This window comes from Girardinichthys multiradiatus, chromosome 1 (genome assembly GCF_021462225.1).
Source record: "Girardinichthys multiradiatus isolate DD_20200921_A chromosome 1, DD_fGirMul_XY1, whole genome shotgun sequence".
Taxonomy (NCBI): Eukaryota; Metazoa; Chordata; class Actinopteri; order Cyprinodontiformes; family Goodeidae; genus Girardinichthys; species Girardinichthys multiradiatus.
The window spans coordinates 19,015,338-19,038,864 of record NC_061794.1 but is presented as its reverse complement, the minus strand read 5'-3'; the positions used below and the strand labels follow the sequence as shown (position 1 = coordinate 19,038,864).

The 23,527-nt window shown below is 38.6% G+C and overlaps 1 protein-coding gene across 4 annotated transcripts in view; it reads left to right on the top strand.

The window, feature by feature from the left end:
• The window catches only part of prdm16 (PR domain containing 16), a 259,292-nt gene that overhangs the window by 215,011 nt on the left and 20,754 nt on the right, over positions 1-23,527 (top strand). For all 4 annotated transcript variants that reach the window (XM_047376365.1, XM_047376348.1, XM_047376341.1 and 1 more), the window contains exons 4-5: positions 13,243-13,383; positions 17,975-18,077. In XM_047376365.1, coding sequence (XP_047232321.1) covers positions 13,243-13,383; positions 17,975-18,077 — 244 coding nt within the window. The remainder of the gene's footprint in view (positions 1-13,242; positions 13,384-17,974; positions 18,078-23,527) is intronic.

Genomic DNA, 23,527 nt, shown 5'->3' with positions numbered 1-23,527 from the left:
TCTTTTTCTCCCCAGCAGGCCTAAGGAGAGAAAAAGCTTTATTGGCCCTCATGTCCTGGCTACTCACAGGTGCTAGTGGGGAGAAGAATAGGGGAGTGCACAGGCTCAGAGACATATGCAGTACATTTAGCCATCACACTAACATTGTGCTTAAGAACAGACATGAAGTATTTAGATTTATATCCAATTCAAGATGAGAAGAAGCCCGTCATTTATACAGTTGCGGCAATGGCTGATGATACTAAGCAGGGCAATCCCACACACACCTCTGAAACAAATACAAGTTGCAATTTCTATGAACATTTCTGTACAGCAAAAAAGATAGATTGCATTAAAGTCAGTTATCTTTAAGACTGTCATTAGTTGTATTTTTTTTTCAGCTCCCTCCTCACATTTTCTATCAGGGAATTTGGTTGGGCCACTTTAAACATTATTATCACTTCCATCTGAAAGAAGCAAGATGGTTTAATTTGGAGTTTACTTAAGTGAAATCGTATTTATACTGAGGTTAAATCACACACAGGTAGAACCTCTTTGGAATCAGGTGCTTTCTGAAGGCAATTACTTTCACTGGGTTTTATGTAGGGCTATCGGAGTTAAGGGGGCTGAATACAATTACATGCCAGACTTTTCAGATTTATTTATTTTTTGGCGGAAATGCTGAAACACAAAAGTAGATTAAAGCACCAAATCAAACTCCTACATCAGGACTTCTTCTTTCCTCCGTTACCTTGAAAAAGCAATCTATGCCCAAATCTTTACTTGTAATAAAGTGTTGAAGTGCTTGATTTGTAAAGTGGATCTACTTTATGTCTTGTGTATCTTACCTATATTGTGCATATTTTTTAAAACCTGTGTCATTTTCCTTCCACTTTATCTGACAAAAGCAGCTTTTTCCACGTTTACTTTGTGTCCTACAAAGCAAACAAATGGTTTGTGGCACTTATTCACCTGTAACAGAGTAAAGAGGTTGAATAAACACTTTTCAGATTTTTATTTGAACACTTTTCTTAGATAGTTTTACAAAATTCATAAAAGAAAAAAGAAAAAAGTTAGCTATTTTAAGTAAAAATGACTTTAAAACTGAATGTTGCCATACCTGATATTTTAAGCTGTGCTGTGATTGAATAATGAGCCATTTAGCTTTTTAAAGTCATTTGATTCTGAGGTAAAACATTTAATCTTGGGTCATCAGTAAATGCTGGCTATATGCCATAGGTGAGCAAGAAGAGGAGATGGAGAGAGAGGAAAAGCGGAGTCTGGTTTTTATAACAAAACCTTCTGCTCAGATGGTTCCAATAAGCCTCCCAGCCTGCAGCCACGCAGGGGCTCTGCCACATGCTGTCCTGGCCAACCACACTACAATCCCTTTTTTGGCACCAAATTCAGCCACTTAGCATTTTTTGTTCATTCTAGCTCTCAAATTTAAGTCTCCTGCAGAAACTTGGGTAGACTACAGGTGATCAGAACCAAGATAAGAAGAAAACAAAGATAAAAAGAGCAATGTGCGTAGCTTTCATTCCCCCACTGCCTCTGCTTTGAGTGGCATGTTCTGCACATCACAGAGTTCGCGTATTTGATCTTGTTGTTCAAGGACAGTACATTTCATCAATTACTTATTGCTAAAAGTAAAATTTAAGGAAAATGGTTGGAGGTTGATGAGACATCTTCTGTTTTATGTCAGTCAGCTTCTCTGATATTCAAAATAGATTGTTTAGAATTGATATTAAGCAGGAGCTCAGGAAGAGGGGGAAAAATAATCTGAACTATCTTTGGAACGGTCTGGGTTGGATCATGAGAAATATGGTTATTCATAGATTTACTTCTCCAATCTGCTGCCATCTTTCATTATGACCTCTACATCAATATTGGGATGTGTTCGTTTGCTGCAGCTTATTAGAAGCTCCTAATGTAGCATTGTTCCCCACATCTCATCTTTCAGTGGCCTACCTCAAAGGTTCTCCTTTATTTGAATGTTAAAAAATAATTGATAGCACTGCATTCTTTTACAAAGTCTCTGTTTGTGTTTAAACAGTTCCAGGAATTGTCCTTTTTTGTGTCTTGCTTCCCATGTCAGTCGATAGAGTGGAGGTCAAGTTGTGTCGGCATTGAATGTGCGCTTCCTCGCCTCATTATTATTTGCCATTACTCTTGGAATGGATTCATACCACTTGAGTGATTTAGCTGCTTTGCTGGAGCTCAGGAAGTTTTGTATTGTGTTTTTCTCCCTGTGTAAAATCTTGACAGGGAAGAGGAACATTGTGATGAGTGGTGTGTATTATAGGCTCCACTTTAAAGAAACAAGCTGTGTTGGCCTGATTTTGTGGTATCGTAATAGTTGAAACAGTGTTTAGAAATAAAAGTTCTTGGACTAGGACATTTCTATCAGTATGTCTGTATACGTGTTTTGTTATTAGACGGGAGACAAGAATAATCCACATAAACGTGCATCTACCTCAGTTTAAGGTCTATGCAAAGTAAATATGGCATGTTTCACATTTGTTGGCTTCCCTGGTAAATATGTGCCATATGCCTTAAATTATTGAAAAACACTAATCAACAGGAGAAAGTTAATGTAGTCAGGGTTCATAGGGCTACTTACTGTAGGTCATGAGAGACTTCATGTCTCCCATGGCAATAATTCTTCTTTCCTATGGTTTCCATTACAATGACATGTACATTGCCATTTCACTGGTGACGTCATTTATTGATTAAAATCAACCTGTAGGAATTAACTTTAGTTTAAAAATGATTAGTTTCAATTGTGATTTTCAGAGAAAAGTCTTCATTGACTACATTATTTATTTGATTGAGTCAGAAATGGTGCCTTATTTGGGCTTTAAGAGACTTTTTTTTTCATACTTAAATCTGGCTGTTCCACTTCAAACACTGCGCATAGAGAGTGTACATGACCCTGATGTACTGTTCATATATTTTCCCATTTACACTGCACCTGCTTCAAAATAATGAGCCAATATATCTGCTCAGTAATTGCCCTGAATACATATTGTAAAAATCTGCCTGTAAAAGCTGGAGGAACGGTAAAACAGACATAGGTGATGGCTGCATCTTTACACATGAACAATAAAAGTGTCGCACATACTAAAAAAACCATGCGTATATACATTTAAAGTATCATTGATGTGCTTGCAGCCACAGAACATATACAATACGGTCTAATCAAGCGTCCACGCTGAAGCGTGCACACACAGAAACACTCGTGCACACACTTGTGCGGCCTTTTAACAGGAGGCTATAAATAACACAAAGCCATTTCATTAACGAGGTCCAGTCTAAAAACTCAACGACTCTCCTCTCTTAAAATGTGCACACTTCCTGTTGTAAGTTACCCTAACCTGGCAACCCTGCACATGGCAACCTGCTCATTTAGATAAGCTGCAGGGGTGCTGAGGTAGAAATAGTGGCGTGGTGCTAAAAATAACCTGGATTGGCTGAAGATTTGTTTTAATAATACATAAAAAGATCTCTTCTGGTGTTTTTTGACAAACAAAATAGAAATATTTACTAGTGGGTAAGCCTAACGAGTAAAACTTTGATTCTAATAAAATTGCTGCAGAAGATGGGAAATAAGCACTGGTATGTTTTGCATGCATATTTTCAGTGTGATGCATGCACACTCACTGCAGATGATAGCTGTGTTACTCTGATTTAATACAAGGTAAAAGAGTTGGGTCATTAGTGAGCTGGACCAGATTCTGACACTCGATGCAACGTAGACACATGTTTGCAAGCACATTCACACTCACGCTACAACCCAGATGGCTTTTACAAGGCCCCAGGCCCTCTCTGGCCTGCCCACCTGCCTGCCAAGTTTTTAATTATTTTGAAGGCTGCCCTGGTCTGATAAAATGGGTCACGTTTTACACGCCTTCACTCACCTTTACCCTCACTGCACATACACTCTCAGATACCTTGACTGCATATACTTTAGCTACATCACAGTCAAAAAAAAAAAAAAAAAAAACACAGAGCTTTCAGATCAGTATTTACCTTTTTCTTTAAAAGAGACAATCTGTAATTGGGTTATAATCTATATTAGACTTAAACACTGTAGCCTGGTAATGTGTGTTTGAGCTGTGTTGGTGTGTGTGGATTTACAGCCTGCCTCCTTTTTAGCTGTCATTAGGCTGCCAGACATGGCTACACAGGTGTACTGTTACCAGTATCATTAATAGCCTTTATACACACACACACACACACACACACACACACACACACACACACACACACATTCTGATCCACTTTATTTTTAAAGGCTCAATCTTTCCTCACAGCATGGCTCCTCCTGATGAAACACTTTGACTTGGCTGCCTTTTCTCTTTATTTGGACTCAATATTTTTTCACTGATTTAAGAGTAAGCTGAAAGGAGCTGATAAACAAGAATGTTTGAATGTTACAGCACCTACCTAAACATCGATGAAAGATGAGACCCAGAACAAAGCTGAAGACAGCGGAGACCAATTAGAGTTGGTTGGCAATTTCCATTATACAATATGAGTAAAACTTTGACACTAGATACCAATTCTAGCCAATTGACAGTTTATCTTTAACAACTGTAACAAAACAAGATAAAACACTTTTAAACTTTCAAAATGTTTCTTTCTGTTCTTCCTGCCACAATCTATTAATTTTTCTCTATCAAGAGCATCGGCAATGTGCCAGATGTGAGACAGCAGTTGTCGTAAAACAGTCTTTAACTATTTTAAAACAAACACTATGGAGTTTACATTTTTAGCTCTCTTTTGAATCTTATATAAGCAATTAGTGCTCCTAACTATACAAAATAGTCGTCTCTGTGTGTAGTCCCTAGAAAGTGTTGATCCTTACCTAAACTCATATGGTAACTAAAATCCTGAAATGCAAATTCTTTAGAAACTAATTTTAAATTGTAAATAGCAGAATATGAGACCCTATTTGGCTATTGATTGGTATGTGTTTTATTTACTTGTTTTTTTATTATGTATTTGTTTGATTGGTTTATTTTTTTGGAGCTAAATTGTTAAGCACTTTGGTCAACTTTTGTTGTTTTTAAACATGTTTTACAAATGCATTTTCAATTGATATAAAGTTTTTGTTTTTTAAGTAAGTTTAAAGTCACCATAAGAGCTGGTAGAAACAGGTTCCCTTCTAATGAAACGTGGTGAACGTACAATTTAGAATGAACTGAAACTCATTTGTCTGGTACTTTATGAACAGCCGTATATTGAGTCTCCATTAGTTCAGCTTTTTAAAATGATGAAACAAGGTAGGCGGTGTGGTTGCACATTTTCTTAACAATGTTTTTCTCTTAGCCATTCTGTGTACTTCTTATTTTTAAGACTTATTCACGGTTTATATATTTATTTTACCAGTTTTTATAATTACCTGTGAGTTACATGGTAACTGATATTGGTTCATTACAATAAATAAAGGCTATGTTTTCCAACCAATATTACAGATTTTTTACTACTGATTTCTTTTCCATTTTGTCATACTGTTTTAAGCTCCTATTTATCTCCTACTCAGTCATTTCTACATGTTCTGTCCCATCAACTTCATTCACAAATGTTAACATTTGCAACACAGTTTTACAAACTTCTACAAAGAACTTAGGGACAAATTCACCGAGGTACTTATTGGTGCTAAATGTGTTTAAACCTGAGTTTGTGTGTCCCATTACACAGATTGCGCAGAAATAAATAGCGTCTGTAAATAGTCATTTCCGAGCAGGAAAAGAACAGAAGAGATTTACAAAAAGAAACACATCAGTTATGTAAAGGAAGGTGGAATTCATTTTCTCTTCCATTATGGTGTGTCTGATATTCTTACAAGATAAATCCTTCTAATCATCTAAATTGTGTTGAAAATGATGATGACCCTGTTTCAAACACATAGTACAAGCGTGATGATTGTAGGACGTTTCAACAGAGGTATGTTTTACATGCAGAGGTAAATAAACAGTAGATCTAAAGAAGCAAATTAGGAGAAATGACCAGAGAAATCTTTTTTTTACTTGACTCCCTGTAATAGAAACTGAAAATGTTTTTTATACGGCATATGATTGTACACATGTTTATATTATTAATATACGATTACAAGATAGTATATGTGTACAGACTAATATGCATTTTTGTTGTTTGGTTTATTTTATTTTTTTATCAATCGGTTAAAGCGATGCATCATTTAACTGTCTTTTACAACCTTGAAAATGACTTCTTTATGTGGAAAAACCATTGACATGATTCCTTCAGCTATGTGTTGTTCCTAAAGTTTGGAATAATGCCTCATCGGGTCAGGACCTCAAGTTCTATGTTAATTTAAAAAACAAAAAAAAAGTAAAACACTTTTTGTAAATGCTTGATGACTTTGCTGCATCTGCTGTGTTTGTGGCTGAATGACTGCAACCTGATGTTAGTCTGCATGTGCTTAATGCAACATGCTTTGTGAATCCAGTACAGAAATAAAGCAAATAGCGGGTGCAAAACAGTTGCAAAAAATGGAGGAAATTGTACAGCATCAGGGATTTCCCACTTATTTGCATACTACTTTTTTGTCCTTCTCTTTTCCATCATCCCATTGTATTTTACGGCATTTCCACAATGCACTTAATCAGAGCTACTGTCTACTAAAACTATTAAAATAAGAATAATCTCTTTTATGCTGCCCCCCCCCTCCCCACCTTCTCTCAGACAAAGTTTCATGGCAGGACCCCTTGTGAGCTTGTTCACCTCTCACCTCCATGCACACACAAATGAGAGCAGACATACACTCATTTAGACTGTTGAGTGATATGGCAGGGCTAGGGTCTTCTCTGCAGGACCCCATCCATCACACACACAAACACAAACACGCATATACACGCACACACAGATACACTCATGCGAATGAGGACATACAAACACACTGGAGTGTTTTCATGATCTGCACTCTATCAGTCTCTTTATTAGTATGCCTGTTGGTGTGTGTGTGTGTGTGTGTGTGTGGGGGTGTGTGTGTGTGTGTGTGTGTGTGCATGTTAAAGGGGGGCTCCCAACTGGAAACAGACCCATTTCCAGAAAGGATACAAACTCCAACCCACACCTCTTTATTTCCTTTCAGTCGTACTGCACCTTAATTTGTAACACTTCTAACAACCAACTCTGCAGCCTGCTTCACAGCCACTCAATCTGTCACTGTCACTGTCGTGTTTCCATGTCTGTCTTTTTCGGCTGGGGTAGTACACAGAATATATGTGTGTGAGTGCATGTAATTCCCCAACACCCAGACTCATATTCTCTACAGCCGCACCAGCCTTGTGTTTATGTATATTTACAGTAAAGGTCTGCAGCTGCAGAGAGCAAGGGAAGTTTCATTTCCCATCTCTGCTCCTCTACTTAAAGAGCTTTCATGCCAGGCTGCCCCCTACCTCCTTTAAAAGGAAATGCATCCCATCCAGTAGCCCTAGTTTCATTGTTGTTCTTTGGTTTTCTTTACGAATATGCAAAAATTAAGAAAAAAAAAAAAACTAGATGTAAACAATTCAGTCCCTGTTTCTTCCTTCCACCTGTAAACAACATGTTTTATTACTCTGCAACTTCCCCAGGATATGTGCAGGTAAACCAAAGCAGAATAAGCCTTCACTCTAAATGTTTACAGAGGTCTTTTCCCTGTTTTTCCCCAAATTTCCTCTGATAACATCTGTTTAAAAAGAGCATTTTCTCTTTATGTTTCACTCTACGTTACTCAAGGTTGTCTTCTCTTAGAATGACAAAACTTGCTTTGCTCTCTACCCCACATGTATACAAATGAATGCAAACTAGGGTGTGTTCACACATTGAAAAAACGAGGCTTGTGCAACAAAAGCACCATGATCACACCTTATAAAAATATTCTCTCAGAGACACACAGTTACTCGGCAGTTACGTCTCACATGCTGTAAGTCTGCTTCTAGCTTCATCTCCCATCAAAATCACAATCACCACCACACTCTGAGCAGCCATTTCCATTTTCTGCTCTCCATCAAAGAGAAAATAATATGTACCTTGTCACCAATGTCTACCCGTACAGGCAACTTCTCTCTACTAATTCAGCCCAGCGCTCCGCAGACATCCGTCAGATATAACTGGCGGAGGAGAGGGCATGCCGAGACAGCCATTAAAGGTTCCTAGCTGTCAAAGGTTCCCCTTTGTGTTGTGAGGGGCGATATAAGTGTCGTGCTCTTATCAGGGCTTCCTGTGGAGTTTGCTCTGCATCCTGTCCACTTAGAGCCGCTCCTCTTTCAGAGAAATCTTATTGTGTCTTTGTGTAAGCGGGTGTGCGTTGGTACGTATCTGTGTGTGTGTGTGGGTGTATGTGTGTGTAGTCTCAAGTGAGTCATTTTTTGATTGTGTTTAATCAAGACAAACTGCAGATCAAGTTCTAGATTAGAAAAGGAGGATGATAAATAAACTTGGAATTCGTCATTTTACTGACTTTCATCCTATTTTCTCGTCTTTTTTTAATCGGTAATAACGTGACAATGTGGGCATGTCTGTTAAGTAAAAATTTACCCTAGCAATTACTAAATAAAAACGATTATTATAATATGAAATATGCAACTTCTCCTGTTTGCCCTTTAGTCCTACGAATGTCTGAATAAAATCTTGCATAACATTTTAACAGTGTTGCATCTTGACATTTCACAATTTTGTTTAGATCCAAGTATCAAGCCAAATTCAGAAATGGCTTTGAAAATACAGTCCAATCTGTTTTGGTGCCTATCTCCAGCAGTTATTAGGCGAGAGAGGGAGTACACCCTGGACAGGTCACCAGTCCATCACAAGGCAACATAGAGAAGCACAGGACAAACAGTCACATCCACACATGTACTCACTTATACCTATGGGCAAATTAGAATGACTGTCATGTTTTTGGATTGTGGGAGAAAGCTGGGGTACCAAGAGAGAGCCCACACATGCACAGAGAGAACATGCAAGCTCCATGCAGAAAGATTCCAGGCTGGGATATAAACCCTGGATCCTCTTGTTGCAAGGCAACATTGCTACCAACTGCACCAGCCTATTAGACAGCAGTATTTAGCTCTCTTTACACTGAAATCCCTAAATAAAATGTAGTGCAACCATTTGCCTTCAGAAGTCATCTAATTATAACTAAATGGACTCCACCTGTGTGTAATGCAGTCTCAATATAAATACAGCTTCTCTGTGAAGGCCTCAGAGGTTTGTAAAAGAACATTAGTGAACATACAGCATGATGAAGACTACAGAACACATCTGACAGGTCAGGGATAGAATTGTGGAGAGGATTAGAGCGGGATTAGGTTATCTGTCTATTTTAAAAAGTCTTGTTAGATCTGTCATCTAAAAATGAAAAGAATATGGCATTCCTACAAACATACCAAGACATGACCATCCAGCTTAAAGGATAAGTGGGGCAACCTAACTCTAGAGAAAATAAGTCCAGTTTAACATTTGCCACAAGCAAGCAAACATGTGGAAAAAGGCACTCTGGTCAGACGAACCCAAAACTGAACATTTTGACTTAGATGCAAAATAAAATCTATGGTGAAAATATAACACTGACCCCAATCCTTAACAAACTATCCCAACAGTGATGCATGGTAGTGGCAGCATTGATCTGTAGGTATGCTTTTGTTCAACAATCACAATGAAGACATACCTCAGAAGATTTGAAGCTGTAACTACAGCAACAGATGGTTTTACAAAATATTCTGAATACAAATTCACCTCACACTTGTCACATTTGTCACATGCTGCTTTGTGTTCCTCTATAACATAAAATCCCTCCCAAAGTACATTTAAGGTTTATTGTTGCAATGGGACAGAATATGAATTTGGTGATGTAAACAGTTTAGCAAAGGATTGCATGAAAATAGCATATTTTAGTTATGGCCTTTTCTTTCCAGTCTGAACAGTTTCTGGGGAAATTCAGGGTAGCTAAGTTTGCTTTTGTTTTGTTGAAACCCCTTTTCACACGTGGAGCTGATTTCGTGGAGCTGATTTCAAGCCGGGTTCTCCTCTTCCTTCCTCCTGCTCTTTGTAATTTGTGTACATGGAGGGAGGTGGAGTGAATGAAAAAGAAAGGTAAAGGTAAATAAACAAACAATCAGCCAAAAGCTTGTTCTGGCTCTCCTTCTCTGTTGCCCCTCATTTAAGGCCTTATAAATCAGGCTTCCACCCATAGACATGGTGTTAGCAGGCCTCCCTGACAACACACACAGAGAGAGAAAGACACACATGTGCCAACCAAGATACAAAAAAAGAAAAGCACACAACCAACACTGGTCTGCTGCTCATTAAGTTCATGTTAGGAACATTGGATGAGTGTGCAAGAGCTAGGCTGGTGGGAGGAGGTAAAATAAATGTGTATGGAAAATGCAAGGATAGTATGTTGATTTAACAATAGTCTCCATCTGGAGATTAGCTTCATTTTTAACATATGTTAATAAAACATGTATAATACCTGTTGCAGTTCCCCAGTAATGCCATGACAAGTGCACTCTGACTCCACCAGCTGCAGAGAGGATATTAGGCTGAGTCAGTGAGCGTGTGTGTGTTGAGAGGGTCTGCCTGGTTAGTTTTCGGAGACTGTTTTAACACATAAAAAAGGTCTGGACTTTATCAGGCTGGGTTGTAAACTGGGATTAGAACGGACAGTGGACAGAGGTGTGAAGGATGTGAACTATTTCCCATCAAAAGCTTTTAAACATATCTAAATGCAATAAAGGAAAGATAAAAGAAGGAACCGATTTGAATACAGGTTTTTTACTACCTCTCATGATCAGCAAATATATGAGCAATATGAGAGCACACAAGAGGAACCCCTGTCTTTTTTTTTTTTTTTTTTTGCCTTTTTTCACCTTTGTGGAATAAAGATTAACAGTTCAATTCAGCATTCGTTGACGGATTGAACAATTATTTTTATCCAAGGCACCAACAGGCATTGTTATTCTAGGAAAAGCCCCGCTAACAAGGCGGGTAAGCTCACACCTTGGGGCAAAACATCGCTGTTACTACCTCAACCATGCATGCCTCCCTGCCTTCTCCCCAAACTGTTGCTGCACTCATACAAGCCACACTTCCACACATTCATCCAGACCCAGAATATATTTATTCACTAAACTTGGCACCTGTACCCCACCCACAAAAACTCACCTTCTGCACACGCTAACTCAAAAAGCAAGAAGCGGTCATCCACACTTTACTAGCGGGTGATAAAAGTTAAAACGTGAACGTACCTTTACAAAGTTGGAGAAATCCGCAATCTTTGCACATCTAAAAATGTCAGAAGGCTAGTTGGTTCTTCTCTATCGCACCTCGGCTTCCTTCAGCAGAGATTTGACTGTGATTAGGAGTGCAGAGAGTCAAGCCAAAGGTCAGTGCTGTATTCAGACTAGGTTGATTGGTTGTTGTAATTAGAGGAGTTTTGCTCTGTCTCAGGCCAGTTCTCCCAGGAGGATTCACGCTGGTTCCCAGTATCAGTATCAGCAGCAGTAGCGGGGCGAAATCAGAGCCTAACTTGGTGAAGACTGCAAGCCTAGGGGGGATTCAAATGACTTCAAACTCCCCTCTATCGCCTATGACAAACAAATATGCTATACCTTAGGCATTCAATGTGTCAAGTTGCAAAAATGGTTCTTTAATTACTCTTTTGTATGTTTACCACTCAGAATATTTGTCATAATTTGTCATAAATGGTACATGTTGAAAACAAGGTCGTACATATATCTGTTCACTTCTCAGCACACAATAAGGCCTTCTTCTATTCTTCTGCTCTTCCTCCTGCGCCACAACCTATGTCCGCCTCCATTCTCTGTCAAACAGGGTAACTTGAAACCCGTTCTCGGAGTCTCTGGGGGCTACAGGGGTTACAAAGAGCGATCAATACATGCCAGAGAAAGTCATTAGACAAGTGAAAGAAGCCCCAGTTTGTATACTCCCTCTTGCTTATCTTCTTTCCTTTCCTTGTTGTCAGGACTGATGTTAGTTGGTCTGAACACCCATTGACATGTTGGCTCTCTGCAACTAAAATGTGAAACTGACATAGTCTCTACAGAGTGGTTTTTTATAGGTTATTTGTTTACTCAAAAAAAGCAGAATAAAGTTTCTTAAAAAATGTCCAGACTTCTATTTGGAAAGGTTTATACCCCCAATCAACTACTGCCCATCTGCCTTTTTTTTCAATGGCATAAACAGAAACAATGCCATAGGAAAATAATGCTCCTTCATCACCGAACTATGCATTTGACATACATTTTGATCCCTGGAAAAGGCAAGATGCCTGGGATTTTTTGGATATGTTGAACTGCAGCTCTCACACACCATATATACCACACATGCATATCACTGCTACTGAATCAACAGTATTTTGACTCAAATATTGCAATATTGCAATGACTACATATTATCATGACTTGATTCCATGCTACACTAGGCTGTCTGCACTGATGAATATTCATTCATGTCAGATTGTTTGATGCTTGAACTTACACCTTGACCATCTTTCTGAATAATTTGGCTCATAATTACTTGACCACAGAGGGTAATATATATAAACAAGATGGTGACATCACAGAAAAAAGCAACATACCCAGCAGGACCCAGGGAGGTCCACACCCTTGATCCCAACAGACATGAGTTATTCAGAATGGGGGTGATCAGAAACAACATACATACATCAAAGATTTTTTTTTTCTTCATGTTGAGACCTGCATAACATAGCTTTTAAATAAGCCCCAGGAGGTACTTTAACAGAAAGTTACAGGAGAGGGAATGCGATGGAAACTCCATTTTAGCATGGTATTCCAGCTGCAATATGGCATTTAAAGAGCCTTCCAGAGCATAGTAAGAGGAACTGAGAAGGTCACTGTCAGAGATTCCTCACACCCTCTCCATTAACTTTTTGAACTGCTGACACCAGGCAAACCATACAATGACATCAGAAACAAAACCACCAGACAAATGCACAGCTTTCTGCCTTAAATTGCTAAGATGCTGAATTTTCAGATAATGCTGTTGATATTCTTGCAGTTATTTAAGCAATGTTTTATCAAATTCAGTGTTTATACATATCAGTGGCTTAACAATTTTATTATTTTGTACACTAATCTGTTGAATGAGCCCAGACAAAAAAATATCTTGTTTTCATGTAAAAGCAAGATTAATTTGTTTAACTTCATTTAAAATTGTCTGGTCATTTTTTACATTTTCTGAATTGCCTTTGCAACTTTTGCTCTCCAACAGGTGATGGATGACATAGGCAACGTCAGGTTTGCATTGGACACTGGCCCGGATGCAACCACCAATAGCTGGCTGAAGTACGTCCGCTCTGCTCCATCATTTGAGGAGCAGAATCTCACCGCCTGTCACCTAACAGGAGACCAGGTGAGTGACATTCTAGCATTGTTCTACTCGGATGTATTTTACTTATGTAAAAACAAAGAAAAATAGCTCCGTAATGTGAATAAGAAGCAGCAAAAAGGAGTGGTTAAATGTTTCAGTCCATTAATTGTAGGGTTTATGTGTGTGTGAGGGAACACACTCGTGTGCTGTAATGACCAAGGATTGGTTTTGTTATTCTGAAGCTGGGCCTGTTGCCAAAGCAGAAAAGAAGAAAAAACCCAACTGAAGAGGCTAAGGAATATTCAGACACTCCTGATTTCCATGATAACCATTATTCAAGGCGTGCTCCTTCTTTATGAGGAGTTTCTGTTTAAAGAAACTTGGCCAAGACACAATGGATGTTTTTGGAAATACGCCCAGCCATTGCCCATAAAAAACAGCAACTCCTTAACTAGGTACTAACAATAAACCCATGCAATGTCTGGATCACAACTTACTGCTGCAATGGATTAGCATTTCTGTGCTGACACTCTAACGATATTAATCTGCTTTACTCTGCGTCTGCCTTTTCAGGTCAATTTCCAATTTCACCTAAACTCACCATTATTGTTATATTAGATGGAACTGAGGCATCTTATTTTGAAGCGTGCAAGAGTGGGGCAAAATAAAACACAGAGCAGAAAACAATAAGTGACAACCACATGGCAGTAGCCAAATGAATCCATATGACTTGGCTTTGTGCTCCCGCATTCCTGTCAATCTGCTCTTATTTGTTTTCTAATCCCTGCCTACATGGCTCACTCCCCTTCCTGCCTCAGCCTCTTGCCGCATGTTACTTGCTGACTTTCCTCTGTCTTCTTGTCTTGATCTGTCACTTGTCACTCTATCACACCAACGGGACAGGCAAGAGCATCCATTAAGGCCTTAGACATTAAGGTACAACCAATGAAGAAAAAGAGGGGCCTTGCACGGCCTTGTCTTGAGGCCTCTCATGATTGACAAGCACCAATTGGCTGGCAACACCAACCCACCTAATCCTTTTAAGATTTTCACCTCAGTGCCCCCTGTTACTGCCACATAATGTCAAAGAAAGAATTAGGGCACTGGAGAAAATTGTGGAGAATTATCGGAGCAAGAAAGGGACCACGTGCACAATTGCTTTTTGATGTGTTTTGCACTTGTTTGTTCTTATGGAAAAGGTTTTGCTTTTGTTTGCCTGACCAGTTGCTTGGTATAGTGGCTCGCTGGTATGACCCTATAATTTATTTACAAACATAGCCCAAATACACATACACATGCTCACATACACGCAGCCACTTAGTGGTAAAATGTATAATTTAACAGACCATTCTGAGATTTTTTTATTTTGCTTTTTTTTCCTGTATCAACATGCACAATGCATGAGGATTTATGGAAATATGTGCACACAAGGCAAATTTAAATGTAGCCAGTAGCCTTTTGAAAGGGAAGCTACAAATGTATTTATTTGTTTGTTTGTCATTAAAGATGTAAGATAAGAACACGTGTGCAAAATCATGCATAATTTAGATATTTATGGTCAGGCAGTGATTTAACATTATTTTGTTTAGCAAGAAGTATAATGTGGGTTTGTGATTTTTTTTTCCAGTAAAGCTAATGTGTGTGTGTGGTTTGTGTGGACATGGTGGGAAAGCATTCACTCAGTTTTCCACACACTTATGTCTAGCAACTTTTCTCACTTAAGTCAGCATGCAATTGTACTCTCATGCAAAATTCACACACTTTAAATGATGGCGAAACAAAACAAATCAAGTTTCCTATGAGTGTCTATGTGATTGTGTACGTTTACTCCCAATGAATGAGTGAACATCCATTCATAATGCAAAATAGTCACACAAAACTGGTGTGCAAGTGAACCCATTCAGGGGCTGCATAGGGCCCGGTTGCATCTAGTGATTTATACGCCTGAGAGAGTGCAATGAGTGCTGTTAGTGTGTGTGTGTGTGTGTGTGTGTTAGATTGAGAGTTGATGGGGCTTTAAAGAGAAGATGAACCTTGTCCACCTTCTTGTCAACCCTTCATCTTTTGTGTTTCGAATTGGAGGCCCGTTCTGACGCTGTTTGATCTGCCCTTCTACCCTCTGATGGATCCATCAATTCCTACAGAATGTTGCAAGGTTGCTTGCATGTGTGTGTGTGTGTGTGTGTGTGTGTGTGTGTGTGTGTGTGTTTGAGGCCACAGCAGGAGATTATTGCAGGCCCTACGGGTTGGCATTGATCGATGAGGCATCTGTCTCCTGAACACTGGACAGAGAAGGCAAGAAGTCAAGACAGAATTAAGGCCTAAATGTAGAATCCAAACAAGTCCATGTTAAAATATGTTCAAAACACATAGACATACAAATCTTTCAAGGAAATAATTACATCTTTTAAATACCAAATGGCCATGTTTGTTAGTAAGAAACAATAGCCTGGTATTAGTTATAAAGTTGCTATCTTTGCAAGATAAAAATTTAATGTATTTGATCTAGTTGTTTTTTACTTTTTTCTATATATTTGTAGACAGTATGGTACAATTTCTTTAAAAAATATATTCAAGTGAGTGGAGATATAGTAATAGAACAACAATTTAAATGTTTATGTAATCACAGTTTTCATGTAATGACAGAATTAGGCAATTTTGAAATTATGATTTACTTGTGATTTTTGAGGCAATTGCTTTTACTGGGAAGAAAAATAATTAATTAAACAAACAGAGGATATATTACCAGTAAAACAACAATGAAAGTTTCTAATTGATTGTTTAACGCCAAATAACTCTCTCCTAAAAGAACAGTTGATCAGAAAGTGAATGAAATAATATCACCTCCTGAGAAGGAAAGTTTGAAGAGCAAAGAGGCCTTTTCATTGACTGGCCTACATGTGTGTGTTATTGGTGTGAATGCCTGATAGAGTGAGTGCAAGTCCGGCCAGGCGTCTTTATCCATTATTTATATCAATAAAGATTTATCAGGCGGCCGAAGCGGCCACTGAGTTGGGAGATGCGGGGAGGGGTCTTTGCCGCAGATCTCTCAATCCTTTTGGCTGGAGATAAGACGAGGAGGAGTGGCCGACGGGTAACCGAGAGAGCACCAAGGGGCAATAGGGAATCACTAATGAGAGAGAGGGGGGAGTCTGAGGGAGAGAGAGTAAAAGAAAACGAGTGAGAGAGAGAGAGAGAGACTCATCATCATCGTCAAAGACGCGCTCAGTGACTAGATTAGAGAATACCCCAGTAGAGTAGCGTCGGGCTGCATCTAGCAGGAGGGAACCATCACCAAGCGACCTCAGCGCTGCTGGCCGACCCGCTGCTCCCGGCCCTGGCCGCTGCGGTGTCCCGCTCTCTCTCTCATTCCTCCCCCACCCCCCCTTCTCTCTCTCTCTACGGTAAACTTACGATGGGTTGTGTCGCCAACTCCTCCGGGACTCAAGTGCTACTGCAGCTGGAGGCTCTCCGCAGCGCCGCGCAACTTTCTCAACTCTTTCGCCTCACGGAGAAAAGAAAGGTCAGGTCGAAAACCGCTCCCGCAGAGATTGTGCGTGTTACCTAAATGTTGTGAAAAAAACTACTACTACTACTAATAATAATAATATTAATAATAATAATAATGTTCTTATTCTCCTTGGCTGTCTCGTATTCTAAAGGACAGTTAGGTTTTCCAGGCTCTGTGTACCTATAGGCTTGTTGTTTGTCAGACTGTGGTGCGTATGAAGGGTGTCTTCGGCTGCCTTGACATTATTTACTTGGTGCAGAGCGCCCCCATGTGGTACAAATACATATATTTTTTCGTCAGTATGTGTGATTGTAAACGGTGTGACTTACAACGCGGTAAAGTCTATTTATTTTATTGCTTTATATAAATAAACTGATTATTTTTGGTTAAGTTTGTCATTTTTTAATTGTCTCTAAATCTGTGAGACATTTATTTTCTGGCAGATCTAAGAAATAAGACTTCGGGTCAGAGCGGCCTTTCTCTGTATTAATCGTTCTTATCTTTTTGGTGTGGTAAGACTAAATATATGGAAAATAAGTTAAACCACCTAATTTAATCACAATTTAATATAGTTATTACCGCCATGGATGTCTATTTAACGTGCTTTCACCTTTCTCTTCGTTTTGTCTGGGGTTTAATCTATTTATGTTTTTTTTTTTTTTTTCAGGTTTATTATCTATTAAAAGCATGAATGAGCGCCGATTTTTTTTTCGCATTTTATTTGTTTTTAAGCTTAAAATTATTTCTTATCGGTTGTTAATTTTTTTTAATAAAGTTTTGGTAAATTAGGAATGAAACCCGTGAACGTGAAACGGCTTCGGCGGTTTAGTGTATTATATATATATATATATATATATATATATATATATATATATATATATATATATATATATATATATATATATATATATATGATAAATTATATATTGCATTAATACCTTAGGATACCTAACCTTTTTTGCACCCTTGTTAATATGTAAATTGAAACACGGTTCTTTAAATCAAAAGGAAAAAAAAAACAAAAACTTCCATACTGTTTTTATTTATTTTCTCATTCATTTCATCTTGACCGGAACTTAAAGTCTCCCCTCTTTTCTTTTTTTCTTTTTCACCTCTCCTTAGATTTATTATAAAGCTGTTCGGGACATTGAAGCGGGGGAGGAGCTCCTGGTGTATATGAAGGACGGGATTTTCCCCGAGGGATCCATGGCACCCAACCTACAAGGTAAGATTAATGCGCGTCATTAGCGCACATTTTAAACAAACTCCAACTCGCATCCTGTGCTGCTTTCGCGACTCTTAAACAGACCAAAAAAAAAAAAAAAAAAAACATAACCTCTCCTTCCAAAATAGTCTTTCATCCTCGAGCATTGTGATTTAAAATAATAATAATTTCAACGATATAAACCCGGCATTGAATCATTTATGCTCAAATGCCATTTTAATTCAAAGAAACATGCCGGACATGCAGCAGTCTGGTCTGATCTGATGCTTTATTATAGCGTACTGCAAAAACACTTTCAACTCTATGGCGGAACACTGGGGCGTCGATTGGCCCATTTTTGTAACGAAAGCTTGTGTGAAATTGGAACCTGCCTGTTCGGTAGCGCATATATCAAAACCCCATTGTGGAATATTTTTAAAAACAAAAACAGAGAAGTAAAAGTAATAAAAGCACTATGTATTCAAGCCAGTTTCAGTTCTGCTCCAATAATCGTTGTCAAATATTCATTATTTCTTTAAATCTGGTAGCTGCATTACATACAACACATAATAATAATAATAATAATAATAAGGCAATTACAATACATAGAAAATATACAGAATACAATTTGATAATAAAATGCACATAATAATTACAGCAATTCAGTTGTAGCTGAACACTATAATTTTTTTTACTGTTAGTATTTCAGTTTCAAGTAAATTAAAGGTAAACTAACAAACATACTGTACAGCTAACTACTATAAAATAGTGTTAATTTAAAACTGAGCAACTGTAATTTACAGACCCACTATTGAATTAAACAGTATAAACTGCAGTAAATGGTCACTCTTATTCATATTACAGTCCTGTTTATAGATTTACCAGGTGCATTGTAATTTTACAGTTGCACAATGTAAACAGGTTATAAACTACAGAACTGCTGAGAATAGTGGGTTTTACTGTGCAAACCACTATCTTTGCAGTAACATGCCTGAATTGCTTCTAAACAAAACAAGTGTTATAAGTTAATTCAGCAATTTTTCTATGAAAGCAAGATCAATATTTCAGTTTTCCAAAAGTGCACTGTTTGAGTGTTTTTTCTTAATAAAAAGCAGACATCAAAACAGAGTTTCATATTTATATTGTTTTAAATTTGGAGTTTGTCGCCATTAGTCCCTCAGAGAAGAACAACCTCCACATTAATGTTAATCAGAACAAGTTTGAGCCAAACCTTTATCATTATGATTTGTTCTTTACGTTTTATATTTATATTCTCTCATTCTGTCTCTTCTGTGTGCTATAAATGTGTAGCACATTTAGAAACTGAACTGAATCAAGCTTGTACTTGGTTGTGTTGTAAATGTTTGATTTTTTATGATTAAAAAAGTTTCAACAAAAAAAAAGCAAATCGGTTTTTTATAGTTTATATTGTGGATTTTCTGAAATTCATCTCTGCCATTTGTTTAGACTTCATTAAAGATGTGGAATGTAAATTTCAAAAATACTGATATTTATTCCTTTACATTAGTGATTCCTTGTGATTCCTTTGAACTGTCCCTGTGTGCTGTGCATCAAACTAAATATGTCCAGTACTTTATCTCATAATCTAATTTAGACCGTCTTTTTGCAGTAGATCTTGGCCTTTCTTCTACTTGAACAGAACAGAGGCTGTAGTTCCTCTGGGCCTCTTTAAACATCTTGGACTTATTGTAGTGAAGCACTGTGTCAAGAAAACATTGTTTTGTTGTATGTCCTGAACCGAGGATAAAAAAAACTTTTACTTGTCAATGAACTTACCTTGCTGGAGGGAAAACAAGATGTGCGTAAGATGTTCTGCAGCTCATTAAGTTTCCTTGTCTACATGATGTACAAATGATGCATAGATCTCAATGTTAAAACAAGTGAGGGAAACAGCGACTGAAAACAAGTTTGATTGCTTTTAAGAAGTGAGTTGACATGTAGAGGAGGTCGAAGATGGAGTGGGCATAGAAGTGATTGGTTCGGTTCATCTCGGTGTGTTTGAGTGTGTGTGTACTGATGAAATACAGTAAGAGTGAGGCAGACAGCGAAAACTCCACCTGCCAAAATATGTGTGTTAAAGGCAAAATGTTTGGCTTTGTGTCTTGGAGCGAGAGAAAGATTATTACAGACATAAGAAGTATATCACAGGTGCTTTTTTTATTGGAAAAGGCTTTATTTTCAGCAGAGGAGGCTGAAAAATAGAAGAACACAGACAAGGTCCACCTACCAGGATGGTTTGTGTTCTTGTCTCTATTTATTTGTGTGACTCAGACAGAAACGCAGGTCTTGGCAGTGCAGCTCTGCTCTCTGCGTCTAGCTTATCGAAGAAGGAATTTGAAGTAGAGGACTTGAGGAGTCCCCTGAGACCTCACCCATGCTCCCAGATTAGCTGCTAAACTGCACATAATTGTGCCTCCCTTCGTCTCCCGGAGAGCTATTAGTCTCCACTTTATAACCTCCACCACCCCAATCCCACCCCAACCCGCTCGCACAGAGCAGACTAACTGGAAAAACACATGTACACTGATATGTACTAGCAAAGCCTTTGTTTATGTGTATTCTGACATACAGAAACACTCTCACAAAGGACATTCGTGTTGTTTTTACAAGAGTGGGGTTTTAAATACATTTAACATAAACAGAAGCTTTCCGCCTATTAAGATCTACGAACGTTTAACATGAGCGGACGTAAGACATGTTTTTTTAACATTTTCCACTCTGAAATTACCTAAACGTTGAGCAGTTTCATATGCATTCTCTGAGAAATACATGCAGTGTCAATGCGAGCTGGCTAGTGTAGCGTTTGAGCTCAGCGTAATGATCCATTGACCAGGTGGTCATTAACGCACCTCTTGAAGGTTAGATGCACTGATGTTGCTGCTCTAATGTTCTTTTAATGTTTCCAAGAAGTTCCAGTTGGATAAATGGTCACGTGCAGTAAAAACCAGGTGAGCCATGCAGTGTAAGACATTTTGGATAAACTCATTCAGCAGGGCATGAATTGATGGATGGAGAGTGTGTGGCATATTGGTGGAAGGCAGGGGAGGTGAGTTGGGGGGCGGTGGGGGGGGGGGGACTCAGGGAGTGGCTGCTCAGGTCATGGCAAAGAGGGTATGGCAGGTTGGCAATGAAATCACCTCTTGGCTGGCGCCACTGCGGCCCTGCTTACCTCCGCTTCTTGCAGCTCGCTTTGGAAAATGTTTACAGGAGCAGCGGCTCAAGCACACATTCACACGTCTACGCTTGTACACAAAGTCCCTCTGCTGGGCTTTCCCTGGTCTGTTGAACTTGGCATCCGACTCAGGAATTGGCTATTGAGAAAGCTGTTCCAAGTTTTATGTGTTTGACCTTGCCTGTGAGAAGTATTGTAAAGGTTATCAGCATGGAAGGGGAAGACCTGCCCCTATTGTTTCCCCTGCGTGCTATTAACCCTCCAGTCTGAGGCAAACACTTGCTTTAACGAGTAATTAAGTGTGTTAATGAAGTCCACATTTCACTGCTAATTGATTTCCATTATATGTGGATGTCAATTGTCGGATTGTTACATTTACCTTTTAGAAAGAGACGCCTGTTTATCTGTAACTAAAACACTAAACAGAATAGATTTCTCGATGAGTAATGACAACAACTTTTAAAGGTAGAAGTAGATCTTCTTTTCTTGGTATCCTTCAGAGCCTGCGTGAGTTATTAAACACTATGACGCAAACGAGTACTTTGTTTCTTTGTGCACAACCAAGTGTTTATTGAAAAAGTAAAGAAATCTTGTGTTAATACTGCAAGAGTTTGACCTTTTGAGAACAAAAATATCATGTTTTAGTGATGCAACTTTAAGAGACAAGACCAAGATAAATCCTTAGGAAAACCTTTTCAACATCATATGTGGCATGTCACCTGAAGCTGTACTTGTCACAGAGATTAGGAAGGATCATGTTACAAAGAAATTAGTCATAAATATATATATATATATATATATATATATATATATATACACACCATGGCATATTATCAATAATTGGAGAAAATGTGGGACAACAGTGACATAAAAAATGGACATTTCTCAAAAATTTAAAGGACAGGACAAAACCTTATGAAAGGCTCCAAAGAGGACAATGGTAACACTCTATATGTGTCAATAATCTTCTCAGAGAAGATGATCTTAGCATGTTTAGGCTAAGAAGTAGGTTTGTGAGACATTTTTCATTCATTAGTTTATTTGTATAGGGACAAGATATAAACTTTTACTTTCCAAAGAAAGTACACAGTTGTAGCTAAAATCTCACAACAAGCTGTCGGAGAATGTGTTCTGGGGCCTCATGTACGAAAGACTGTGCAGCTTTTATACTAAATGTTTGCGGTAGGGAGAAATTCTGAAACTTGCAGGGCACCAAAAATTCAGATGTGTGAAACTGTATGTAGACATGTCACTGCACACGTAGCCGTCATACATCCCAACTTGTGGTAAATTTGGCGCAGCTGCTCGTGGCACTTCGACCGCCCGGTCCCCGCCCCTATTTACATATGTAACATACTATAAATAACCGGAAGACAACCACCACGTGTCTATGGCAATGGTGCCGTGACAGTCCAAACTGATTTCTGTCGGTGGAAAACGCTAAGAGAGACTTTGCCTACACACCCTGAGGGAGTTTAGTAGTGAAAAAAAGCAAACCAACAACTACTTGAATGACATCAGCGACTCAAACCTGACTGAAAATAAAACGTTTGCCAGCTCGAACCCGCTAGTTCTACAATGTCTGCATGAAATCCACACGGCGCTGTCTAGCTGCTGCACTGAGCTCCATCATAGCTCAATGCTGTTCATTCTAATGACATGAACATCCCTCCCATATTTATATTGGGAAGACTGTCACCACACACACTATGTGAAGTACTTTAAATCCTTACAACCATTCAGGACGTCACATAAAAAAAATTAAAAATACCTAGAAGCAGCCATTGCACACAGAGGTTTGTTCCCAACACAACTATTATGAGTAGATTAATTATAATTATTTTGATAGTATAAAGGAATCGTGGATTAAGGAGGTCCATATGCCACTCCATTTGTGAGACACATTTGTGCATCACAAATAGGTTGCACATATGTGAATTCAATTTCTATTCATAAAAGCATATTCACGTACATATTCAAATTCAGTTCAAATATACTTTATTAATACCAAAGGAAAATTAAATGTTGTTGGACCTCTTTTTATACAGGTTTCTTCAAAGAGCTGTTGTAGATGCTGATGGCTGTGAGCAGTGTAGTCCTTAGCTCTGATGGCATTCAGAAATAGGCTCCTCACTGCAGATGAAAGCAAAGGTTTAGGGGAACTTTCTATGTCTGAGCAACATACGGATGAGGCTGACCCATATGGCTGGCATGGTCCGCCTCAGCCATGACTGTTGAATGCCTGACCTGTCAGTCAACTTCCTCTGATAAGCTCGGG